The sequence below is a fragment of the Vanacampus margaritifer genome, chromosome 15 (assembly GCF_051991255.1).
Source record: "Vanacampus margaritifer isolate UIUO_Vmar chromosome 15, RoL_Vmar_1.0, whole genome shotgun sequence".
In the NCBI taxonomy this organism is placed as follows: Eukaryota; Metazoa; Chordata; class Actinopteri; order Syngnathiformes; family Syngnathidae; genus Vanacampus; species Vanacampus margaritifer.
In genome coordinates this window covers 9,328,947-9,344,614 of record NC_135446.1, presented here as the reverse complement: position 1 = coordinate 9,344,614, position 15,668 = coordinate 9,328,947, and the positions used below count along the sequence as shown (strand labels likewise).

Sequence of the window (15,668 nt, the reverse complement as noted above, 5' to 3'; positions counted from 1 at the left end):
ATCAAGTCCAAATCCCTTTTAACATACTGTACTTAATGTAAATGTGAAATATACATCAAGACCAAGCCCATTTTTTAAACTCTTATTTTATCCAAAATGTGCATTGACAATTTTGTTTTCATTTGAATGACTATAAAGTCTCCACTTTGTAACATACATTATTAAAATATACAAATATTGTACATTAAGTAAAACTCGTGGCCGCTTTGTCTGTAGCGACACGTCAACTTACGTCACTTCCGCACATGCGCACTCAGCCAGTTGGAGTCCCTACCGAGCAACGGTCGCAGAAAGACGGAAAAGCGAGTCTAACATTGTCACATCTAGCCAAACCTCGTCAAATATCACCAGGGCCGCAATCCAACGTCGAGGAATGAACGTTATATGATTAAATAGTGAGCGAGTGACGGCCACGGGAGCACGAAATCGTTCGTTCGAGTGCCTCGGCGACTGGACCAACGAGCCATTTTGCCGTAGTCTGAAGGAAGAAAGAACGAAGGAAAGGAAGGAAGGAAAAAGGAAGTGTCGAGTCGCCAACTGCCAAACATCCCGAGTGAGACCATGAATCCTGAATAGTAAGTTTGGACCTCTCGTTCCGTGTTGTAAGCGCATACGCTCGCAGCTATTTGACCGTTGGCCTGTCAAACGTCGCTTATGTTAATATTATTTATTTTTTTTAAATAGCTTTATTTAACAAATCTCACAATAACAGTAACAGAAATGGGGAAAAATAAAAACCGCCAGGGGTCTTAAACTAAGAAATATTAAAAACACAAAATTAAGGTCTTGATAATATTCATATTAATGCCATGTTAACTCGCATGTTGATTGCATGTTAAGCGTCGGCCTGGCCGACTGGGCGTTTCATCAGGAAGTGTCAGATCAGATGACTGCCTCGCGAGGCTGTGACGCCACAGCAAGAACGACCAACACGGTGTTTCCTCACCTTCATCGAGCCAAAGCACATATTTGACATCAACAGTAAAAATATGACAAAAAAGTATTAATACTGACGTAATTAAAATCTCGTCTGAACTGATGTAGTCGGTGTGAAATTTAGCCCTGTTTGCGATTATTGTAATGTGTGGTATCAACGGCCACAAGTTGACACATAGGTTCATTGGCCCTTGTGCCATCTAGTGGACAGCTATGAAATTGTTCTGCCTGTCACTATACGTCGCTGGAATAGATAGATGAACAAATATAAATCGGAAATTTGGCAGCAAACGAGTAGACTTTAGGCTATTTTCTCGTCCAATAGACAAACAAAGGTGACTTCAACAATACTTGAATTGTACATTAGCCAGCTCGAGGAAGGTGAGCCGGCTTTAGCAGCCGGTTAGACGATACTGCAGGTGGCAGATGTTTGATGCCTGAGCAGCCATCCTGAAATGAGACGGACGCACGCGCACTTGTCACCGAATCCCTCGGCTCATTGACAACCATCTCCGGTTTCTTCACAAAGAACAGCATTGCTAATTATCATTAACATTGTTGTTGATTTTTCTGTTTAATTTTTTCTTGTTAGCCATGAAATTCAAATGTTTACTGGTCAATGTTGTTACCCACGTCGCTATTGAGCGCATGCAGATGACTGGCGAGTTTTTTTCATTGCAGCGACTATCTGTTCAAACTGCTGCTTATCGGCGACTCCGGAGTTGGCAAATCCTGCCTGTTGCTCCGCTTCGCCGTGAGTTGCCGTAACTGCGTCTCATCACTCGGGCTAAAGGAAGCCTGGCTCAGCTTTCCTCTAATCTTATCTTTGCCCACGTCGCAGGATGACACCTACACTGAGAGTTACATCAGCACCATTGGCGTGGACTTTAAGATCCGAACCATCGAACTGGACGGCAAGACTATCAAACTGCAGATTGTGAGCACGCACGCACGCACGCACGCTCCCGCCCGTATAGGCTAATTAGCATGCTAAAGTGGCCATATATTTTCTCAGTGGGACACTGCGGGTCAGGAGAGGTTTCGCACCATCACCTCCAGCTACTACCGCGGCGCGCATGGCATCATCGTGGTGTACGACGTGACGGATCAGGTAAGCGAGCGGCCAGACTTTGTTGTGCGCACTCGGGTCGTCTTTGAAGTGCAAACTTGAGGCAAACGTGACGTTGCAGGAGTCCTACAGTAACGTCAAGCAGTGGCTCCAGGAAATCGACCGTTACGCCAGCGAAAATGTCAACAAGCTTCTGGTGGGCAACAAGTGTGACCTGACCACTAAAAAAGTGGTGGACTATACAACAGCCAAGGTAAGTACTAAGGAACTTATTTATTAGCTCGCTCATGTCCACGCTAGTAGTGATACCAAAACTCTGGCTTTGATACGCAAAAAATAGATTGATACCAAGGCATAAAATGTTCATGGCTCAGCAAACGTGTATTTATTTATTTTTCCTCCTGGTTTCCTGAAAAGTGCTGATTTTAGAGAACCCGTTGTGAATAAGCTTGCTTATATCAAAGTCATTTGACTTTGACATGTGTCACGTGCTAACCTGCCACTCAACTTTCTAATAGGCTTTGAAGAGCCATGTAGGCAAAATAATTCCAGATAACACTGCATGTGCATGCATGCAGGTCCATTTTAGACATTTAAAAAGTGCCACCTACAAAAACAAAGTATTGCAGAATTTTGGTCCAAACCCTTTAGGCAAGTTGACGCTGAAGCTGACTTTGTTCCTCTTTGGCAGGAGTTTGCCGACTCCTTGTCCATCCCCTTCCTGGAAACGAGCGCCAAGAACGCCACCAACGTGGAACAGGCCTTCATGACAATGGCGGCGGAGATCAAGAAGCGCATGGGTCCCGGGGCCACTGCGGGCGGCGACAAGCCCAATTTGAAAATCGAGAGCACTCCCGTCAGGCAGTCTGGAGGCGGCTGCTGTTAAAGGGGCTGGGCTCGGCCGCCCGTCCGCCTTCGCCGTGTACGACTTCCTTCGATTCTCTCCCTGCGCTTTCCTCTGTGTGCCTCCCATCTGTGATCTCCGTCTCGTACCGGCGGCCCGGACTGGGCGTCCCATGTTTCTGTCAGTCCAGGTTCCAAGCGCACGGGAGACAACAGACGTCGCTAGCTCACGAATTGCTTTGGTAGAACACTTGATTGTTTTTCGTCATCCTCACAAGCAGTTGTGCTTGTGGTGGTCAATATATATATATATAAATATATATATATATATATATATATTATTTTTTTCACTTTGAATTACTTTTAAGAGCGCGCTGTCTCTGCCGGTTGCTTCATACGGTTGTCTACGTTTAGCACACCTTTTTTGTTCAAGGCAGTTTAATGGCAACGGCGCTCTCTCAGCCTTGTCCGTCCCGTCGCCATCCAGTCGGCTCAAATCTGTTAAGTGACGCGGGTGCGAGCAGCTCAGCATGCTCGTCTTGTCTTGAGTGTGCATTCAAACGTCTGCGCTGCTTGGGTATGTCTGAAGCCAACAGGGGGCCTCGTGAATTTATTTCTCTCCAAAACCAGATAGTGACTTGGTTACATGCCCCGTTTGTAAAATGGCCCTAGAAAGAAAGAAAAAACACTGTTGGTGGTCGTTGCTTCCCAATCGGAGGCTGCTTTGATCTTCCGCGTCTTTTGCAGTGCTTTTGATTTCATTTTTCTTTCTTGGGGTTTGTTTGAGCCGCTGTGCCAGGTTCCGGATGATGTCACTGTAGTCCGGGCACTGTCCAACTAAAGCTGATCTATACTCTTTTTCTATTAATCGCTTCTTCTTCTTTCAGTGTACTCTTGATAATGTTGGCTTAAAGACTGCAAAGTTGTGATTTAAAAAGCAAGTCCTGGTTCTTTTTCCCCTGGCGGTGATGTGCAGTTGCTGGACAGAAGCTTGACTTTTAGGCCCGCTGTATTGTTTGGAGCATGTCAGGGACGGACTGGTCTTGGTTTTGCAGGCTGGATATGATCTCCCGACTTGTCTGCTCCAGTTTACCAAACTCCTCAGCATCCTCCATGGTTCCAAATTTGGAGAGAAGCAGGTTTAAATTGTGTGGGTTTTTTTTTTGTTTGTGGCAAGGCTGAGTTGAAACATTCCTGATCTATTTGGACAATTGCGACGCCGGTCTCACTCCAGCAGATGCAGGCCATATAGTGGATGATGTGTTTTTGCTGACTGCTTCTCTCATTTCAACTGGCCCTTCTACTAATTTTAACGTCTTCATTGATTGTTTACTGCGGGGCGTGTAATCGCAAACTTTCGGTCTTTGTACACGTGTATCAATGCAGGTGACGTTCACAGCTTTTGTACACGTCTTTATTGGCTTGTTTAAACAAAAATATGTACACGCACTCACACAAACCAGGCACTTGTCTGTCACGTTTTTTTTTTTGGTTTTGCTTGTGCACTCGGTGCTGTCTCCTGCCGGTTTTTTGACATGATGTTTGTCTGTACATATTATAAATATCTATATAATAAAACGATGGAAAAGTTGAGCTGTAAAAGTCATGTGTTTTTGTTTTGTTTTGAAATTTGTTGTCATGGCAACCCTGGATTTATTTCATTGTATGCGTTTGGTGGACCAGTTTCAATCCAAGTTAAGTTATTATCTGACGCATATTTAATTTTGTTGCGTGTAAGCCCACAAATAATCTTGCTTCCACTTTAAGAGCATCATGCATGTTCTGTCCATTTACGGAAACAGTTAACGGAGGACAATTGATGACAACTCAGTCAGACATGGAAGTAACAACAAAGGTCAGGGCTCAATCGCTCTTTTATAGTTCACCAAATACAAACAGAAGCAGAGTATTGTATTGATCATTGAAAAAAAATCTACAATATGTAGTATACACCACCACTAGTCAAAACACGGCATTCAGTTTAATATGAATTAAGCACCAAAATCCAGCCATAATTATCCATCTCAGGAGGCGGCCATTTTGCCTTTTCTGTCAACAGAAAAAGACATCACAGTTGCAGCTCAGGTTGATGACCAATCACGGTTAAGCTTGTGAGCGTCACGTTACCAAACTCAGGTGGGCCGTGATGTGATGTTCACAAGCTGAACTATGATTGGCCGCCCTTGTGATGGATAAAAACAGCTGGACTTGCTGCTTTATTCATATTTCAAAAATAATATTCATCACAATGCCGTGTTTTGTGGGGCTGCATAGAGAACACTGTAAAGAAAATTTTGGGGTTGTCGGATATTTTTCCAGTTTGTGTGATTATTTACTCTCCTGATCGCTGACTTCCGCTGACCTTGAGTTATTTTTAGCGTGATAGAAGGGGCACTTGCACCTTCCTCGCGATACTTGACTTTCATCTAGTGACGTTGGCGACACACTAATTAACTTCACACTCATGTCAACACAATTTATTTACAAATTTTGCATATACACACATACACCATGTACCGCGTGGCACCTCAGTCTGGCCTTCCGCTTCCGTTAAAAGGGAATTGTGGTGTTTTTGGACCTGGAACGGACGGATTCATTGTCTTTTATTTCAATGAGATGTAGGAAGGTGGTGACGGAGCGAATGAAAGCGGAATGTCAAGGCACCACCGTAGTGGTCTTCAGTCGACGGGGCCCTGGAAGATGAGTTTGATGTGGCCCTGCTCGCCCGTCAACCAGGTCCCGCAGAAGGGACAGGCGGCGTGGAAGGCGTGCGTCCCGTGCGGCAGCGGGATCTGACTCCATCCAACTGCCGTCTTTTGGGAGCAAACGTGACCGCAGGGGCAGAAGGCGTGAGTGGGCGCTCCCGCGTCCAGATACAAGCCCCCCTCGCAGCCCAGCCACAGCGGAACGTAGGGGCCCACCCGCCTGCACATGGGGCACTCCCGCTCGCCGGTGGCGGCCGGGGCCGTGCCGCCCGGGCCGGCGGGGGTCTTCTCCTTGCGGTAGCCCCAGTTGTGGTAGCCGTGCACGTGGCCGCAGTTGACGTACACCCACGGCTGCTTCTTGTCCACGATCTCGCGCTGCGCCAGGCTGGGGAAGGCCAGCGTGTTGAAGCCCACGGGGCACTGGGGCCGGGCGGCGTTCAGCTCCTGGCGCAGGGACTCCAGTTGCTTGAAGGTGGGCGTGCGACGCAGGCCGCCGGGTGTCCGCCACAGCAGCGTGGCCCCGCAAAGGTCGATCAGGGAGCCGTCCTGGAGGGTGTTGGACTCGTTGTCCACCTGCACCAGGGAACATCAGTGACACAAGTTGAAAGCCGTTGGAGCATTTTGTCCATATGCTCTTGGTCCGCGCTAGTAACGTTGGCGTGCTAAGGACAACTATGTAAAACTAGTGAGGCAATACGAGGGCTACTAGATTTTCAGAAGTAAAAATCCTGACGCTACGATTTAGCTGAAAATCAAAGGGATTATTTTTAACAAATGTAATCCCTAGTCAATCTGGTGGCAACTTGCTAAACGCTATCTTGGGTGACAGTTCAACAGTGCTAAACAAATCAATTTAACTCGCACCGGTCCTGAATTGTAACATTGGAAATATGCTGCTTGTGTTGCGTCTGACCAGTGATTAGGCTATATTTCCCATGATTCTAAGACACAGAAACAGGAAGTAGTTCTAGTTCCGAATGAAAACACACCTGGTAATGATTATTTGTAGTTGTATGAATCGCTATGACAACTGTGTGATTGACAATCACATGGCTCAAACAACTGGCTTGTTGAATGGACTAAAAAAAATTTAAAATATCAAGACGCCGGGATGGGATCTATGTAAAAGGGGGACAAAACGGGGCTGGCGAAATCTGCCAGAACTCGTGACACGAGGCTCAAAACTGCAACTGGCCCGTTTGAACCAGGATGTCTGGCCACCTTAGGCAATACTGGGAATAAAAGCAGCACCTTTGCGCAGAAATGTCATCCAGTACTTGCACGAGCTAATGAAAGATTTACAATCCCGTCCGTCCGTCCGTCTTCTTCCGCTTATCCGGGGTCGGGTCGCGGGGGCAGCAGCTTTAGCAGGGAAGCCCAGACTTCCCTCTCCCCAGCCACTTCAGCCAGCTCATCCGACGGGACCCCAAGGCGTTCCCAGGACAGCCGAGAGACATAGTCTCTCCAGCGTGTCCTGGGTCGTCCCCGGGGCCTCCTGCCGGTAGGACATGCCCGGAACACCTCCCCAGGGAGGCGTCCAGGAGGCATCCGAACCAGATGCCCGAGCCACCTCAACTGGTTCCTCTCAACGTGGAGGAGCAGCGACTCGACGCTGAGTCCCTCTCGGATGACCGAGCTTCTCACCCTATCTCTAAGGGAGAGCCCGGCTACCCTGCGGAGGAAACTCATTTCGGCCGCTTGATCTTATTCTTTCGGTCACGACCCACAGCTCGTGACCATAGGTGAGGGTAGGAACGTAGATCGACCGGTAAATCGAGAGCTTTGCCTTTCGGCTCAGCTCCTTCTTCACCACAACGGACCGATACAGCGTCCGCATCACTGCAGACGCTGCACCGATCCGCCTGTCGATCTCCCGCTCTAACCTACCCTCACTCGTGAACAAGACCCCAAGATACTTGAACTCCTCCACTTGGGGCAGGACCTCCTCCCCGACCCGGAGAGGGCACTCCACCCTTTTCCGACTGAGGACCATGGTCTCGGATTTGGAGGTGCTGATCCTCATCCCAACCGCTTCACACTCGGCTGCGAACCGCTCCAGTGAGAGCTGGAGGTCACGGCTTGAAGAAGCCAACAGCACCACATCATCTGCAAAAAGCAGAGATGCAATGCTGAGGCCACCAAACCGGACCCCCTCAACGCCTCGGCTACGCCTAGAAATTCTGTCCATAAAAGTTATGAACAGAATCGGTGACAAAGGGCAACCTTGGCGGAGTCCAACCCTCACCGGAAACAAATTCGACTTACTGCCGGCAATGCGGACCAGACTCTGACATCGGTCGTACAGGGACCGAATGGCCCGTATCAGGGGGCTCGGTAACCCATACTCCCGAAGCACCCCCCACAGAACTCCCCGAGGTACACGGTCAAACGCCTTCTCCAAGTCCACAAAGCACATGTGGACTGGTTGGGCGAATTCCCACGCACCCTCGAGGATCCTGCTGAGGGTGTAGAGCTGGTCCACTGTTCCACGGCCGGGACGAAAACCACACTGCTCCTCCTGGATCCGAGATTCGACCTCCCGACGGACCCTCCTCTCCAGCACCCCTGAATAGACCTTACCTGGGAGGCTGAGGAGTGTGATCCCTCTAAAGTTGGAACACACCCTCCGGTCCCCCTTCTTAAAAAGGGGAACCACCACCCCGGTCTGCCAATCCAGAGGCACCGTCCCCGATGTCCACGCGATGCTGCAGAGACGTGTCAACCACGACAGCCCCACAACATCCAGAGCCTTCAGGAACTCCGGGCGGATCTCATCCACCCCCGAGGCCCTGCCACCGAGAAGCTTTCCAACCACCTCGGCGACTTCGACCCCAGAGATAGGGGAGCCCACCTCAGAGTCCCCAGACCCTGCCTCCTCAAAGGAAGGCGTGTTGGTGGAATTGAGGAGGTCTTCGAAGTACTCTCCCCACCGGTTCACGACGTCCCGAGTCGAGGTCAACAGCACTCCGTCTCCACTATACACAGTGTTAACGGTGCACTGCTTTCCTCTCCTGAGACGCCGGATGGTGGACCAGAATTTCCTCGAAGCCGTCCGGAAGTCGTTTTCCATGGCCTCACCGAACTCCTCCCATGCCCGAGTTTTTGCCTCAGCGACCGCCAAAGCCGCATTCCGCTTGGCCAGCCGGTACCCGTCAGCAGCCTCCGGAGTCCCCCAGGCCAAAAAGGCCCGATAGGACTCCTTCTTCAGCTTGACGGCATCCCTTACCGCTGGTGATTTACAATCCCGCGTGTTGTTAATCAGGACAACTGAAATGGTGGGAAAGTTGTTTTAAAGCTGCACATTTGACTACATCATTATTGGACTTTGCACATTTCCCACAATTAACTTTAAAGGGACATTCAATGATCCCTAGCGCCATTTAGTGGTAAACTAATAATTCAGTCATTTAAAAAAAAAAACGACTGTTAATGTCAATAGTATGCACACAAAAAAATATTCTTTATATATAATCAGAGGTCTAGTAATCATTCATTAAATTACATGGCTGTCATCTCACCTTACTAGAGTTGCCATGTTTCGCCGCCATCTTCTTGCTACGGATGCCCAAAAGACAAGTTTGCGACTAGTTAACCCTGGTGGTATTGCATCGGGTGTTGGGGCAATGGGTCGACCTGCAGGTGCTCGTCACTAACTCCCGTGATTCGGGCCCGTTGCTTACTACTTTTAGTAGCTTCTTTTTTTTTACTAGCTCCTCCCACTAGCCGCTCTTGTTAGCTGCTCTGGCTAATTCCGGCTCACTCTTTCAGCGTCGCTCGCTGGGCTTCACGACGACTACCAAGTCGCCGTCGCTCGCCGAGATGCTCGTTTGCTCACGCAAAATAAAAATTGGTGGTAGGCTTGCGAGATGTGGTCTCTCTGAGCCACCGTAGTATGCGTTCTCCTGCGTGCTTCTAATGCTATTCTTTGACCACTAGATGGCGCTAGGGATCACTGACTGTCCCTTTAAAAACAAATGTGTGAATTCACTTTACAGGGTCTTTCATGATGCGTGTGATGAGCCACACATTTTTGCAATCAATTCGTACCAACTTTCCCCTCTGCTGTGCCGATCGGGTCTCCCTCAAGGCGAAGACGTTGCCGCAGACTGAGATTTCCCTCCAAACGCCCGGAGCCGGTTCGGACACAAAATCCCCGGCCGGGTGCATGACCAGCACGCCGTTGGTGGTCAGGCCGTCCATCAGGCCGTCCGACGTCCTCCACTTGGCGGCGCGCTCCTGCGGGGAGGAAAAGATGGACGTCAAGGTGAGAAGGAAACGTGGGGAGGCCCGAAGGGAGGACGGTGGAGGTGGATGTCAGGTGGGCGCTGCTATTTTTAGTCCTGTGCTGTAGTGACTCATGTCGAGAGGTTCACCCACGCCTAAGAATAAACTCATTCCCGAGAAAAAGTATGATCAAGGCAAATCAGCTCTCACGCAACGCTGAGAAGCTGAAGTGGACGGACCAGAGTGATGTCATAGTTTAGGAATTAGAAGGCGTGCAATCTGATGAATGTTGCATGGGTTGAAGTGATGCTGACTTGAGAAAGCTATTATTAGATCTCACGTGTCACGTTTTCAACAAATGGATGAGAGCGGCGCCCAATGTAACCTTCATGCCGCAGCTACCGCCAAATCAAACACACTTTTATGCAATACTGAAGTGGCCAATTTATTAGGTACACTCGGGCCTAACTCACCCCCAGGAAGATGTTCTTGGAGGAGTCAAAGCCGGCGGCGTATATGCGGGCTGTGTAGGGGGCGTTGCGCTCGCACATGATGCGGCAGGCGTAACGGGAGATGGTGCTCTGCGCCGACTGACCTCCGCCACCCTCACCGCCGGCGCAACCGCTGCCCCCGCCTCCGCCGGACGTGTCCGTCACCACAAAGTCAATCATGCTCTCCGTGGAGCGGCCGATCTGGCGGGAGACAATTGCGACCAGTCACCCGGTGTTTGCCAAGCGCCGCCATTATGTGTGTGTGTGTGTGTGTCCCGCTTACCTGAAACATGTCCGTGTTTGTGTCATGCGTGTACTCCACGATGACGGAGTGGCTGCGAGAGAGTGTGTATGAGATGCTGTGCTGGCTTTTGTTGCTGAGGGCCTGCCAAAGAAAACAACAGTCTTGTTTTGTGACATTCATCGAGCTAAGCCACCCCCTCACCTGATTCACCTTTCATGAATTTGGAATCACCGTCACAGGTAAGTCTCACACAAACACTCACGCACACACAATATGTTGTTTGTCACCTTGGACACAAGCGGTGTTGAGATGTTGTGGATGACATCAGGTTTGACCCCGTTGGCTTTTGGTCTCTTATAAAGGGCCAGGCGACTCCTCCTGCGACCTTTGTCCCCACTGGCCAGCGAGCCATTGTGCCTGGAAAGGATTGCGCAAGCTATCAGGTCCCCACAATGCATCACAACCTTTTTTTGTGCATAAATTCCATCCCATGTGTTTGCAACCATGAACCTGCATCAGCGTCAAACAAATGTGTCACACTTCTATACATACTTTTTTGGTTATGTTCAAATGGATCTCAGTTGTTTTAATGTGGAAGTCAACCATGACCATTTCTTGACAATAATAGGTTATATATGACCTCACTAGTCTAAACATGACATTCTGATTAATATTACATTTGTGGAATAAGAATTATGAAGCTGTTTTTATCCATCTCAGGGGGCGGCCATTTTGTCACTTGCTGTCGAGTGAAAATGATATCACGGTTGCTCATGGCTCAGGCAACGACCAATCACATAATCGCTGTTCTCTGAAGCTGTGCTGTGATTGAATGTAATCTGAGACCTGAGCAACTGTAATGTCATTTTCACTTGACAACAAGTGACAAAATGGCCGGCCAAAGAGATGGATAAAAACGCCTGGATTTTGCTGCTTAAAACTCATATTCCACTAACCCAATATTAACCAGAATACCATATTTAGACCAGTGGGGCTGCATAGAACATAATATTGTCCCCCCAAAAAAGTTGGGGGGTTGACTTCACCTTTATTGAAAACAAATGGCTCTGGCCTGCGGAGTTCCCCAGGGGTCAATTATGGGGCCCTAACTGTTCAATCTCTACATGATTCCTTTAGCCCTGGTATGTAGCTACAAAGATGATGAAACTTCAACAGTTCATGGGCCTGTAAAATGACTCGCATCAGTATGTAGATGAAATAATGAAAAAAATGTTCGCCGGCTAATCTCAAACAAAAGCCAAAATCACTGTCTTTGTCTCGCTTATTCGGATGACATTCAATTGAGTAGGGCTCTGAACAAGCTAACCAGCGACAAACATCACTAATGTCATCACGGAGGCACTTCCCCCAAAAGCAAACATGTCATTTAGGTGTCTCACCCCAAGACGATGAGCTCGCCGTAGGTGACGGGCTCCCTGTCATCGGGAAAGACTCCGTCCGGAAGCCGAGAGCTGGAGCCCAAGGGAGGCGAGGGCTGGCTCTTGTTGCAGGATGGGCGCAGCTCCAGAGATGGGGGGGGACACAGCGCCTCTGAGCTACCCTCCAAAACCATGCCCACTGGCCACCACTGGGGATTGCTGTGGGGAGGAGGGAGGGACACACAGTTAGTTCCAAAAGCACATTAGCGCCTCGTCTGTTGTGAAGCTCCACCAAAGCGACAGCGTCCACATCGTGAATGTTACAGAGGTTCGATTGGATGAGGAAGAGAAGAGAAGATCTTCACCATCAGACGACTGATACGGCAGCCGGAGGCCATTTCATTAGCCTGCCTGGATATTGAGCGGCGGGGGCCAAAAGAGGAGCCCGGACAAGAACGCTTCCTTGATGGAGCGGACATGTTGCTATTTCCAGGATGATTCCACAAATGCCATCTGCTGGTGGGGGAGGAGTGAGGATGAAGAGCTCGAGCTTGGCCTTGCGGGGAGTGGGCTTTCCTCGTGTGAGCATGCGTACCACGGCAACAAGCGTGGCGGGCAGGGTGATGGATTGCCACGCTATTTCTAATCAAGCAACAGTCGCGTCTCGTGGGTGGGGAGGAGAAGACAAAAGACGGAAGACAAAGGAAGAGGAGATCTCGGGAAGTCCTCTTTCGTTAAAGCCATCGCCGATAGAAAGACGACGGAAATAGACTCCGCGCCCTGTGGCATAATCAAATCTATTTCTTGTCCTGACCTTGAATGGAATGACAAAATGTGTTCACGTTTAATAGCATCAAGCGTGCGTGCGCGTCCGTTCCACATTATGTAAGATGAAAAGTGCTACGCACCTCCCACACAACTCGCGCTTCTCAAACGCTTCCAACTTTCAAGTACTGGACTCTACCGTGTTGCTTCATTTGGGCTCCAGACGCTAGTGCCGTGAGACGACAACATCCACATACTGTACTAGTCAGGAGGCTGCAAAAGAACCTCTGGGAAAGCCATTTGAGCATTTATATCATATGCTACTAGTGCGCTGAATTACCTATGGACTAGTACACTGACTCTTTTTTTTCTCACGATTGTACATTTGGAAATCCAATTGAAAATGTATTCCGCATTCTTTATATCCATCTTAAGGTTCATGTACTAGTACGCACTAGTAAAATGACTCTGGCCCACTAGTCTTACCATTTTCTTCATAACTGTATGATATTTTGTGCACTAGTAGACCGACTAGGGTGCACTGGTTAGACACCTACATGCTACTAGTGAGGCGGAACTGCACTAGCCGACACCTGCACACTAGTAGTACCACTAGTTAAGTGCTAGATTTGAACTCGTAGAATTGTCTTCACTAGTTCAACTGCTAAGTATACCAAAGTTTTCGTCCTAGTGATGCATAGAAGTGTAAGGTTGTACATTACTAGTGTGCCAAAAGTGGCACTAGTAAGAGACAGTCACTCTACTACTGCACTGAATTATCTTAACAGTGAGGACAAAGGGTGTAATTAGTATATGGACAAATCAGGATACTAGTAGAGTCTGCACTAAATGCTCAGATGTTTGTTGTAGCCACTTTTGTAGCACTTTTGTATATTCATCAATGACCACATCACCAATGATGAGGTCATTGATTATGTTAGTATTTCTCGTGCCACTGGGTAGCAGTTGAAGGATTCAAACGGTGATTCAAATTGTGCACTTTCAGGTGAAGGTCAAAGGTCAACCTCTCAAAGTTGCTGTTCATTTCTCGCGTTGAACGTTCCGGCCCAAGACAACGGGCGCACGCAAAGGTTCATCGCCACAATGAGAAGTCCTTGAACCCTGTGCGTCGTGCTAAGAGGGAAGCATCCCTGGTGTTGTCATGGCAAACACGATCCTCCTTAGTGACTCAAAAGCGCCTTCTTCATTTTCTGCTTTCGGTGATGACAGAGGCAGAGGTCTGCGCTCCACTCACATCGGAACCTTGAGATACGAGTGACGCCACTTATGACACGGTTCAGGCTTCTTTCTTTTTTTTGTGCTTTGACTGGCAAGTGCAAACTTGGCCTACGGTGGCAGGGAACTCAATATAACTCACTTGAGAATAACAGCCTTGCTGCTGTTTAACGCCACTCCCGTTGAAGTTTGCACAAAAACCTCAAACTAAACACACTTACATGCTGTGTATTTAAAACATGCAAAAGCTATGTTTGCTGAAGAACGGCCCTTTCTGACTTTATGCTAACATAAATGAAAAAGGCTAACTGTTAGCATCAATAGTTGCGGTCTTATAAACCATCCAATTGGTTATTTGAACAAGTAGACAATTAATACAGACATATTCTTTATCCCCCAAGAAAATGATAAATAATACGAGTAGCACGCTAAATTGGTTTCCAGCATTAATCATGCATGATACACAAACTGTTTAAATCTATTTAATGATTCCTCTGTTACTAAAGTACAATGGGGTGCTGGTTTTCTTCATTTACAACAAAATCACAAACATTTTCATATTTGGGGGGGTAGAACAGATAAACAGCATTTCCACTAAACTGAGAAGTATGATTTGCGATCAAATTGTTTTGAGTTGCAAGCATAGCCATGGAACGAATTAAACTCGTATCTGAAGAAACCACTGTAAATTAATGACTTGTAAGCGTGTGTCCAACCGAATCCATACCAGATGTTGATTTGGCGCAAAGACCGACATTTTCCCCTCACTTAAGGAGCAAGTCAAGCCAAAGATGAGTCAGGTGTGTGATCCTGAGCAACAACAGTAGCAGCACCAGCCGTTTTGAACACATTTGATCCTCAAGACCCAGCCCTCAATCCGTCCTCCACCTTCGAGCATGCGACGCGAGGATGAGGATGAGGATGGAGTCACCTGATCAATAGGCCATAAACGCCTGTGAAAAAAACACGGGGGTCCAGTGAGCTTTTTGCCATCACAAGTCTTCAGCATCAGGCTTAATAAGTGCAGACGCTGCCTTTGTTTTTGTACGCGCTGCCACGCGCACGCACGCACGCGCACACAGGGGATTCCGTTTTCAGAAAACATCAGCACGCGCGCGCGCACATCCACCCAAAAGAGCACTAGCAACAATCCCGGATGCGACAAAACATGTCGCGACATGAATGTCGGGGCAGAAATTGAGCAGATGACGGGCCGCCGCTAAGCTGCCATTTGCTTTCACGGACGCCCTCAAGCTAAGCGGCACACAAACAAGTCAACGGACTCACGTACCCGCTGAGTTTTTCCAACGGTGATCGCAAAACGCTTTGTAATTCCTCCTTTTGGATTGGGGGGTCCTGACAGTCCACGTCAGTCCCGCCTAGAGGGAAGAAGAGACGTGAGGATCAAGAGTCTCTCTCCCTCCCTCCCTTCTCCCCTTCGTTCTCTCTCTCTGAGAAATTGGTGTTGCGTTCAAAGAACGCGGTAAAACCCTGAATGCAGCCACGCTGCCAAAACCTTATTCATCTTCATGTTAAATAAACACTGTCATGGGCACCTCACAGCCCCTTAGGGGGCACGTACAGTAGTTATTGCATGGTCGAAAGATCGTCAAGTGGGCTATGGACATTTCCAACTTTATTATTCCAGTATATACTTTACTGTGACATGCTTGATATTTTTTAAGTTAAATATGTACCTTGGCTCAATAAAGTTTTTTTTGGTATAGTTATTGTTTTCGTTATTTATTTTATACCAGTCAAGTCTACATTTTAAAC

General features: G+C 48.2%; 2 protein-coding genes across 2 annotated transcripts; one reads left to right on the top strand and one right to left on the bottom strand.

Annotated features, from left to right (window-relative positions):
- The first annotated feature begins 227 nt into the window (after positions 1–227).
- On the top strand, positions 228–4,441 carry rab1ba (zRAB1B, member RAS oncogene family a). Its single transcript, XM_077545083.1, has 6 exons — positions 228–575; positions 1,618–1,690; positions 1,778–1,873; positions 1,952–2,047; positions 2,127–2,258; positions 2,697–4,441. Exons 1-6 carry the CDS (start codon positions 562–564, stop codon positions 2,889–2,891), a joined length of 606 nt encoding a protein of 201 aa, XP_077401209.1. The 5' UTR covers positions 228–561; the 3' UTR covers positions 2,892–4,441.
- Positions 4,442–5,310: 869 nt separating this feature from the next.
- Positions 5,311–15,347, bottom strand: peli3 (pellino E3 ubiquitin protein ligase family member 3). Its single transcript, XM_077545081.1, has 7 exons — positions 15,184–15,347; positions 11,913–12,110; positions 10,800–10,929; positions 10,552–10,653; positions 10,251–10,469; positions 9,601–9,789; positions 5,311–6,126 (listed from the first exon to the last, which is right to left on the bottom strand). Exons 2-7 carry the CDS (start codon positions 12,083–12,085, stop codon positions 5,527–5,529), a joined length of 1,413 nt encoding a protein of 470 aa, XP_077401207.1. The 5' UTR covers positions 12,086–12,110; positions 15,184–15,347; the 3' UTR covers positions 5,311–5,526.
- Positions 15,348–15,668: the final 321 nt, after the last annotated feature.

What these genes read in the sequence shown, in the direction of transcription:
- rab1ba (XM_077545083.1), top strand. An exon ending in GCCTGTTGCTCCGCTTCGCC is followed by an intron (nt 1,691 to 1,777) that starts GTGAGTTGCCGT and finishes CCCACGTCGCAG; the next exon opens with GATGACACCTACACTGAGAG. An exon ending in TGTACGACGTGACGGATCAG is followed by an intron (nt 2,048 to 2,126) that starts GTAAGCGAGCGG and finishes GTGACGTTGCAG; the next exon opens with GAGTCCTACAGTAACGTCAA.
- peli3 (XM_077545081.1), bottom strand. Translation starts at nt 12,085, where the DNA reads ATGGTTTTGGAGGGTAGCTCAGAGGCGCTGTGTCCCCCCCCATCTCTG. An exon ending in CAACACCGCTTGTGTCCAAG is followed by an intron (nt 10,654 to 10,799) that starts GTGACAAACAAC and finishes TTTCTTTGGCAG; the next exon opens with GCCCTCAGCAACAAAAGCCA. An exon ending in CAAACACGGACATGTTTCAG is followed by an intron (nt 10,470 to 10,551) that starts GTAAGCGGGACA and finishes GTCTCCCGCCAG; the next exon opens with ATCGGCCGCTCCACGGAGAG.